Source organism: Rhincodon typus, chromosome 23 (genome assembly GCF_021869965.1).
Source record: "Rhincodon typus isolate 14 chromosome 23, sRhiTyp1.1, whole genome shotgun sequence".
Classification (NCBI taxonomy): Eukaryota; Metazoa; Chordata; class Chondrichthyes; order Orectolobiformes; family Rhincodontidae; genus Rhincodon; species Rhincodon typus.
The window spans coordinates 15,425,876-15,435,893 of record NC_063354.1 but is presented as its reverse complement, the minus strand read 5'-3'; the positions used below and the strand labels follow the sequence as shown (position 1 = coordinate 15,435,893).

The 10,018-nt window shown below is 41.1% G+C and overlaps 1 protein-coding gene across 1 annotated transcript in view; it reads left to right on the top strand.

Moving 5' to 3' along the window:
- Window positions 1–2,020: 2,020 nt before the first annotated feature.
- LOC125485901 (zinc transporter ZIP11) overlaps window positions 2,021–10,018 on the top strand; it is a 364,685-nt gene continuing 356,687 nt past the window's right edge. The window contains exons 1-2 of the mRNA XM_048611102.1: window positions 2,021–2,024; window positions 2,176–2,337. Coding sequence (XP_048467059.1) covers window positions 2,021–2,024; window positions 2,176–2,337 — 166 coding nt within the window. The remainder of the gene's footprint in view (window positions 2,025–2,175; window positions 2,338–10,018) is intronic.

Below are 10,018 nucleotides of genomic sequence, written 5' to 3'. Positions count from 1 at the left end.
CAACAAAAGTATGACATTCACATTTTTATATTATGTAATACTATGTATTCATATATATTCATTGTGCAGGCACATTGGTCCAAATTGGATGCCTCCTGTGCTGTCAAGAGGTGATTCTATGTTATCCCCCAAACCTAAATATGAGAGTATTCTCTGCTCCTTTGTCTGGTACCTCCAGAGACAAAGAGCTGAACTTTCACAGCTTCTGAATGCCATAGGCAATGCTGAGACAGCTGTGAAAATACTGCTTGAACAGAAAAGTGAGATTCTTGACATTGCAGAAAGAATGTCCAATTTTCCACGAAAGATTGTAATATTGAGATGGAAGTCTTGCTGGTAAATGGCGAGGGGCTATGGTGCCATGCTACGTCAATTTGACACCTACAGCTTGTTACAGTAGCTTACGCAGCAAACAATCTGCTTCTACTTGAACCAAATAGCCATACAATGCAAATAAGAAATGCTAGCATACCCAGAGTTGTTGGAGTAAGTTTGCTTTGTATGTGGGAGTGGGCTCCACTTGTGAGTGATGTGAGGCCCAAAAGGGACAATTGCACTTTCACATAAATGAGTTAAAACATTTGTAATTTCAAAACCTGGCATGTGTACCTCATGCATTGAGCAGCTACGTTGATTAAAAATAATGGGCATAAGCAATCTGGGTCATGACATTATCATTGCAAATGTTGATGCCAAGCATAGGTACAATGCAGTCCATTCTTTCACCGGGGCATCATGAGCCAGATAGTAGGTCTCAACAAGATGGATTTCCCTTGAATGGATAGGTCTGGATGCTCCTTGCAGGACAGCACAGACAGAATGCACTGCATTACCTTTGCAAGCTGAGCTCTGATCTACTGGAGCAGTCAAAAAATGAATGCGACAGACAATGAGGAACAGTGAGACTGGCACTGGTCTTCTGAGGAGGAAAACTATTATAGTGAACAGGAGGAACATCACCTTCATCATGATATGGTAAAGCAGTGTCACCTGCAAAAAGCCAGACAGACCTTATTGACAACAGATTCTGATGGAATTGAGTTGGGAGAGGTTATCACTGATTACCTGTAAATGTGTTGTTGCTGGAAAGGCAAGCGGCCTCTGTTTATCCCCAAATGCAAAGACATTTGTTCTTATTTGTTCTTATTGATTTGTTCTTATTTACTTTTCCTTTTCTGCAATAAAAGTTAATGTTAATAACTTGGGTGGTTTCAATTCATCTGATGCTCCCACATTCAAACTTGACAAGATGGTATGCTATGATGGGCACTAGGAAGAGAGTGTCACTCCTTCAGGCAGGGCTCTAACATTGTGTGGCGCTAAGGAAAGGCAGCTTCTCTACCTTCTTTCTTGTAGCTGCAGCTAAAATGACAGTTGATCAGACAGATGATGATGTAAAATGACAATATATTTACAAATGTGAGATTCCATTTCCAATTAATTTTCACCCGTGTCACATGTTTGCCCTCAGAAACTTCTTCATCTCATTGTATCTAGAGGTAGTCCTTTCCACAGCTAAGCTGGATGGAGCCTGCCCTGTAGTGAAGCCTGACCTTGTAGTTTTGCGTGAACTACGCCCCATGTGTTGTAGCGAGAGGGCATAGACATGCTGAGGGTGTCCTACTCTCCTCGGCTTAAAAATTCCACAGGGGTGAAGGTCACAGAGAGACTGGATGACAGGTTTTATGAGTGAGTTACATTGGAATACACTACTGAGTAAATGTCAGACTCACTAGGTTTTGTTTCTTTCTGTGAATCTGGGAAGAAGCCATCTCTTTATTCTGTAGCTGTCTTGGTAGAGAAGGGTGAGGTATGCGTTACTGCTTGACCTAATTTTTTGTTTTGTATTTGCATCACTGTTGTGGGGCATTCCTGTGAAGAAAGGCCTAAACTCATTTTAGGTGCAATGTTATCGATGAGCAGAGAAAGGAGATTGTTACCCTTCATACTCTGAGTTGTTTTTTTAACCCAGTTGAAAAGATTGACAACTTACCAAATTTTATCTAATTGCCTCTGAAAAATGCGTAAAGGCTTCCAGTTGTAATTTACTTTTAAATCTTGAAAATGGTAATGATGAATTCAGAATTTAATCTGATTTAAGATGACCTAAGTAAAAATTGACCTGCAGAATATGTTTCTTTTAGCGTTCTTATTGATTTTTTCTTTTCTTTTCAGAGAAAGTAGACAATGGAGAAGTCTATCAGCGAAAAAGGACACAACAGCCCAACTATTCCGAGGGTTTGACTGCAGTCAATCATCCAAGATCCACTCCAGAACAAAGCAGTTGGAAGCGCATCATCTTACTCATTCTTGCCATCACCATACACAACATTCCAGGTAAGACATACTGAACTATGGCAGGGCTGTTTCGAAATGATATGCTTTGATCAAATGGCCATGCAGGAGACATTACCATCCGAGTTCGCCTGTACATCAACCCGTAGATGCTGGTTAAGATCCTCCAGTACACTGAAAGGGCTTTAGGTAGAAAGTGAAATCATGAAATTGCTATTATACCAGTTAAGAAAAAGTGAATTACTATGGATGCTGAATTTTGGAAATTAAGACAAAATGCTCAGCAGTCTGGTAACCTCTGTGGCAAGAGAAACAAAAGTTAATGTTTTGAGTCACATACGACTCTTCTTCAGAGCTGTTAAACCAACTGTGGCACCTTCTAAGCTTTGACTGTTCTAGAAATTGGTAGCTATGGTAATTAACTGGATTAATGACAAAGGACTCTGATCAGGCGTAATGCTGAAAGTTGAAAAATGACCTTTTGTCATTAGACAAGCTCAATCTGGGCTACATTTAACGTTTGATAAGTTAAGCACATTGAATTCCAAATCTCTGCAGCATTTATTGAATTTACCATCCTCCTGCCAAACTTTTAGACTATGATAGGTTTCCAGCAAGAGTAATCAGAAAACTAGAGTTTAAATGGAAGGACTGCAATTGAATGAAGAAGGAAAAATAAAGCCCAAGAGCCTTCTGTATTCACAGATAATTTAAAAATAGGTTATGTCATTGACTATATCTTCTGGTACATTTGTTTTTTTTTAACATGAATTAACAGAGGATTGCTGTGGAAACTGAGTAGACATGGACGGAATGCACATTGCTGTTCCAAGATCATCAGCTGCAGTAAAAATCCCATGAAAAGAGAATCTGATTACTAATAGGGATGCAGAACGTTCCAATCAGAGAGGTAATAGAAGCCTGAAGGATGTATCTGAAGTACAAGTGCTTTGACAATAAACGACATCAGTATCAGTTGAAATATTTGTATTTGCATTTCTCAGTATGCGATGAGATGTTTGACTTTTATCAGGAGCATTAAAAGCTGTTAGCCAGTTGCTGGGGCACTTGCAATATTTAGGTGTCACATATTGAAATTAAATCATGTATTTGATACTTCTAGCATTTTTCCCACCACAATCTTCTTCCTTTCACCAGCCCACCACACCTTATGGACAAGGAGTACCTTGTGTTTCTTTGCATCTTTCTTGAGCAATCAGCAACTCAATGTGATTTGATTTCCTCTTTTCCTTTCTCCCCCACTCCGAACGTTTGTGAGCACCAGCAGACCAGCTTGAGTCATGTATCTGCCGTGCAGGGAATGAGGACAAATGACATTTCACTAATTTGTGTCTCGGCATGCATGCACCTCAACACTGACTTGAGACACTCCAACTCTCCAGACCTCCTTGTGTCCCTTTGTGTTTTTTTAAAGTTACATTTTTCTTTGTGTAGCTGATAGATATTGTTCAAAGTAAAAAAGACAAAGTGTTGTTCATCCAGAAGCTTGTCATAAGAAATTTATAGTAAGTCAGTGATGCTGCAAAGAGAGGTTTTATCTGATGCAAACACGCTCACACAATGGAACACAACTACGTTGAAACAATGTAACTGGGTGGGCTACTTAGGTAACATAGGATGAAGGGGAAATTATGGACCTCTGTGATATTATTAACTGATTTCTACATGAGCCAATTGTGGAGACTGTGACTGAAAAGTATAAATTATAGAGATAAATCTCAATTTTCTTTTATTGCAATGAAATACAATGCTGAAACAAAGATTGCTTTAGTAAGTGTCACCATTTGAAGATATCCTGTGGGTTTTGGCAGTTGTGTTTGTTATTTTAGATTTCTCTCCCATGTGTGCTTCCATTTTATTGCATCTCTGTGCATCCGGCATCTTATCTCCTTTAAATTTGATTCCAATTGCACACATTGATTGCTCTTTATTAAGTTCCAGTTTAATTGAACTGTCAAATCCTCAATCGTCAGACCCAGGGATTTTCATTGAAAGAAGTGAATAAAATTTCAAGATATATGATATAAACTGATGAATTATTGAAGGTATTTTTGTCCTGATTCAGACTGCACATTTGATTCTGTATCAGCTTGAAGCTTGCATTGCAAGCAGCCTTTCTGTTCACTTGCAGTACCACTATAATGCGTAAAATATAGCCAAGTGCATCCAGTTTACACAAATAATTATCCAGTTACAAGTCTTCAGTGGTATTACATATTTATCATTATTACCAATTCTGTTTATTACCCTGTTTGTTCTTTGTACCTGTCCCAGGCTATTGTGTGCACAGACATGGTGCTGAATAACTGTTCCTGTTCATTCGTAGGTGTGACCATACTAACAAATGAGTTTTTACAGTGTCTCGGTGAAGCCTTGTTGTTAAAGTGCCATGTGTTTCAAGAATGGACAAGTAACATTCCTCCAAATGGTGCTTAAAGGGCAGGGAGAAAAATCTTAGGCGCATGATTTGAAAGCTTGGTGATGTTATCTCCTTTCCAAAAATAATTTTTTTTCACTAACTAGTCTGAAGTTCAATGCAGTGATGCAGTGTGAAACCTCAGGATAAAATGGCTGCCGATTAGAAGTGGATAATTGGGGATCAGTGGTGGTAGAGTAAAGGAATTGTGCTGTTTGACCGCTGTGATCTCCTGGAACTTGTTTGATTGTTTCAATGTGCCAGAGATGAATTTCTGAAAATTGGTTTAATATTCATTCACATTTCTGCCTGTTATAGCAAAGTGTGTGAGCTGATGGTGTACAGAAGTAGTAACACTGTATGCCAGGGCACGTCCAAATAGTTGCTGGATTTACCTGTCATTTTTCCTTTCAATTTATCTGGCTTTTCAAAGACCGGCAAAGATTGCAGATTATGTCATTTCAGACAGAAAATTCGGAGACTGATAAAGTAATCTCTGAGTCAATACTTCCAGTTATTTAACTGGAAAGGGAGTCAGTCCTGGTGATGACCATCTGCTGCTGTCTTGTTATTCATTTAATTTGGAGACAGCAAACTTGGTGATTCATTGCTCATTCTAGTCAATCAGATCATACTTGTTCCCCCAAATTACTCATCTACTACACAGTACCACTTGTACTCTCCAAAGGCCACTAGGTGTTGCGACTAGCCTGCTGTTAAGATGTGATTAACATGTCATCAGTGATGATTAAAAAAAATTGCTGGAGATGTTCAAAACAACTGTGTATCTAATCAGTAGAATATTTGCCAATTCCTGGTCCTAAGTAAATGTCTTTAATTTGTAAATTCTCTCTGAAGTGGTTAATGGACTGTTAGTGGTGTTTAGACTCCTTGAGGAGAGATTTAAAGCCTCATGTTTATTGCTTTGACACCGTTCCCAAAACTAGCTCCCAAAATGCTAAAAAGAACAAGGCCATTTGATAACATGTCAAGGACAAGAGCAAGGTTGCAATGCAGTTGTCTCAGGAGCTCATGATTCTTAGCTTAAAGAGCAATTCACTGAGCATACACAGCCCCATTATTTACTCTGATGCTATTTACTACAGCTTTGCTATATTAAGTGATAACTGCAATGGGGTTTGCAGTGTAGGCAACATTATTTACATTGAAATAGCTGAGGAGGTGAATATTATTTAAATAAGGAAAGACTGTAGAAAGCTGTAGCATAGAAGGATTTATGCGTCCCTGTGCATGAATCAAGGAAAGCTATTATCCAAGTTTAGTGAATAATTGGGAAGGCAAATGGAATGTCGGCCTTTATTTCAAAGGGAGCAGAGTATAAAAGTAGGGAGGTCCTGCTAAAACTGTACAAGGCCCTATTGGACCATAGCTGGATTATTTATTTTTATTCACTTGTGGGACCTGGGTGTCACTGGCTGGCCAGTATTTATTATCCATTCCTAGTTGCCCTTGAGAAGGTGGTCATGAGCTGCCTTCTTGAACCGCTACAGTCCATGTGCTGTTGGTATGCTCACAATGCCCCCAGGGATGGACTTGCAGGATTTTGACTCAGCGACAGTGAAGCAATGGCAGTATATTTCCAAGTGCAACTGTGAACACTTTTGGTCTCCTTTATCTAAGGAAATATATACTGGTGATGGATGCCCATGAAGGCCCACGAGGTTGATCCAGGGTTTGGAAGGACTGTCTTATGAGGAGAGGTTGAATAGTATCATAGAATCCCTACAGTATGGAAACAGGCCATCCGGCCCAACAAGTCCACACTACCCCTTCCGAAGAGCATCCCACCCAGACTCCTTCCCCTACCTCTGTATTTCCCATGTCTAACCCACCTAACCTAAACATCCCTGGGCACTATGGGCAACTTAGCGTAGCCAATCCACCTAGCCTGCACATCTTTGGACTGTGGGAGAAAACCGGAGCATCCGGAGGAAACCCACACAGACACAGGGAGAGTGTGCAAACTCCACACACACAGTCGCCTGAGGGTGGAATTGAACCCAGGCTCCTGGTGCTGTGAGGCAGCAGTGCTAACCACTGAGCCACCGTGCCACCCCGATAGGGTCAGGCTTGTACTCAGTGGATTTAGAAGGATAAAAGGAGATTTTATTGAAACACATAAGCTTCTTCGGGGGCTCAACAGGTTGGTGTGGAAAGACTGCTTCCAATTCTGGGAGAGTCTAGCACCAGAGGGCATAATCTCAGAGTAAGGAGTCACCCATTTAAGGCAGCTGACGAGGGATTTTCTTTCTGAGAGTGATGAATCTGTGGAATTCTTTATCACTGAGAGTTCTCAAGGCTGGGTCATTGAGTATAGGCTGAGACAGAGTTCTAATCATTAAGGGGAATCAGGGTTGTAGGGATAAGGCAAGAAAATGGATTTGAAAATTATCAGATCAACCATGGGCTGTCTTCATCCAAGCAAGTGGGGATTATTCCATCACACTCCTGACTTGCATTGTAGTTGGTTGAAGATATGGAAGTGCCAGTGTTGGATTGTGTTGAACAAGGTCAAAAATCACACGACACCAGGTTATAGTCCAACAGGTTTATCTGAAAACACTAGCTTCCGAAGCCCTGCTCCTTCCTCAGGTGTTGTGAGAGGAGGTATCGAGACATGGAATTTAAATGTAAAAGATCAAAGGATCATACAACTGATGCAAATGTATTGAATAAACCTAAAATACATTTGCATCAGTTGAATGCTCCTTTGATCTTTACTGAAAAACAGAATTTTTGATACCACCTCTCTCGCTGCCCCCGAGGAAGGAGCAATGCTACGAAAGCTAGTGTTTTCAGATAAACCTATTGGACTATAACCCGGTGTTGTGTGATTTTTGACCTTGGGCTTTGAAGAGTCAGGAGGTGAGTTACTTGCTGCAGAATTCCTCGCCTCTGACCTGCCCTTGTAGCCACTGTATGGGATTTGAACGCGGCTCCCCAGAACATTAAGTGATTCTCTGGATTAGTAGTTCAACAATAATTCCATTACACCATTGTGTCCCCACCTAGCAAATGAACCACTGAGATGCAGCGGCCTTTGGAGATGGTGCTGAGAGTCAATTGTTGAGGAACTTGGTAGCCAAGAGCTGTCACTCCACTGCTTCTACACATTGTGCTGCTGGAATGCCCTTACTTATTTCCTGAACAACAAAGTAGTGAAATGCCTATCAATTCAGAATTGTAAACTTACTGTGGTTGACAGAAGAGCATTGATGTTATCTATCCTGTGAGATCAAAAATTTGTACTTTGTGAATTTTATACTTTCATATGTATGTACGTTTGTACAAATATTGTACATATCAGCTGAGCTGCAATTCCCCTCCAGCTCCTTAAAGAGAGTACCTCTCGCTATTTCTGTGATGGCACATCTTTGTTGAAAGGATGTTGTTGTTGATTGATGTAAATGGTCTCCTTACAGTGCCAATCTTGCCTTAACATGTAATGTAACCTTAGGCTAATGAAAACAAGTTGAGTGTAACATTTCTCTGCGTCAGGTTTTATGGACTGTCTTCTTTCTTTTAAGAAATAAACAGAGCCTTTATCTATTTGTGTCTTTTCACAAATAATCTCAGCACAGTAGTTACTTTCCACTGCTTCAAACATTCTGTATCAAGGCAGACAAGGGATTTTGCACTTGCTATTTGGAAGAGCTTCAGATGGCCAGGGCAGGATTCTCATGCAGACTTTCAAATCCCCTGTCAATATCAAATGGAGCTCCGACAGCCACATTTTCTGGCATTGAGATTGGAACAGGGATATTCCTGGTAGAATGAAGCTTGGTACCCTGGCTCTCGATGCTGCAGGACAGAGGGCTGGCAGCTCTGATGCCTTGGGCAAGGTAAGTCCTGCTGAAGCAATTCCGAGATTGTGCATGGAAGGGTCAGTCAGTCAGGCTGAATTAAAGGGGACTGTGATTCTAGTTCTGATTGTTCACCCAGAGCATGGCAGACCATTTTCCATGCACTGTGGAGGCTGCTGTGACTAGCAAATCCTCTACATCACCCCTAATTAGGACCTTAAACATGCAAATTGTCTGTCCACCTCCATGGATTAAGCAGCTGTCTCCTGGTGTCAGGAAGCTGTCCCACGGTGGGTCCGTGCCATTTTCCTGCTTAGAATGAGAAAAATCCAGCTCTAGGTTTCTGAACGTGAATTGACAAGCTCATTATCTGGTTCACTTCTCACTGTAAAGGTCATTTGATTTGCATATAAGTTACCGAGAATATGGTCTCAACAGTACAACCATTGCTGAGGATTTCAGCTGGTGATGGGTTTCTCACTCCCATTTTCTCCTTGCTTATTCTATGGCGTGAAGCACTATGTTAGCATAGTGTTTTTGTTACTGCACTAGTAATCTGGAGGTAAGGTATCAAATCCTACAGAGGCATCTGAGAAAGTTAAATTTTATTGAGTACTAATTCTGGAAGTAAAAAGCTTTGATCAGTGATGGTGACCGTGAAACTACCGGATTGTCACAGAAACTGAAATGATTAAGTAACACCCTTTTTTAAAGGAATCTGCTCTCCTTACATCCCTACAGGAGACTTCTGGTCCACAGCCGTTCAGGCCCATGAGCAATGCAACCATTAGTTCTGAAGAAGGGTCGCTGGACTCAAAGCGTTAACTCTGATTTCTCTCCACAGATGCTGCCAGACCTGCTGAGTTTTTCCAGCAATTTCTATGTTAGTTTCTGATTTCCAGTATCTGCAGATCTTCCATCTTGTTTTCTTCTGCAGCAAGGACGTTAATTGACTCGTAACTGCCCTCGCTTGAGGTTGTAGACTTTCTTGCCGAGCTGGTGTGTTTGGTTGCGGATGTTTTGTTGCAGAAGTGATGCCAACCACCCCAGCAAACCGAGGCATATAAATAACAAGCAGGACTGAACACCAATGCTTCTCTGGAGGCGCACTGATGATGTTACCTAGCAGGGTGATGAAATGTTTGCAATCAAACACACTGGCTCGGTGAGCAAGTCTACAACCTCATTCACAACCCGAGCGACACACCGTCTCAATGCCCTTCCCCAGTTGTATACACTTGGGCAATAGATACTGGCCATGTAGTGACGCCCACATCTTGTGTGTAAACACTAAAACTAATTTGCTTCCACACAAGTCAATGTGCTTCATGAGTGAATCAGTTAGAGTGTGCTGGAAGGATTTGTTGATGTGCTTGAAGTGGAGCATGACAAAAAGGGTGGATGGAAGCCAGGGAATACGTACCAGTTTAATAATAGGGCTCTTAATGCAAACTGAAAACTG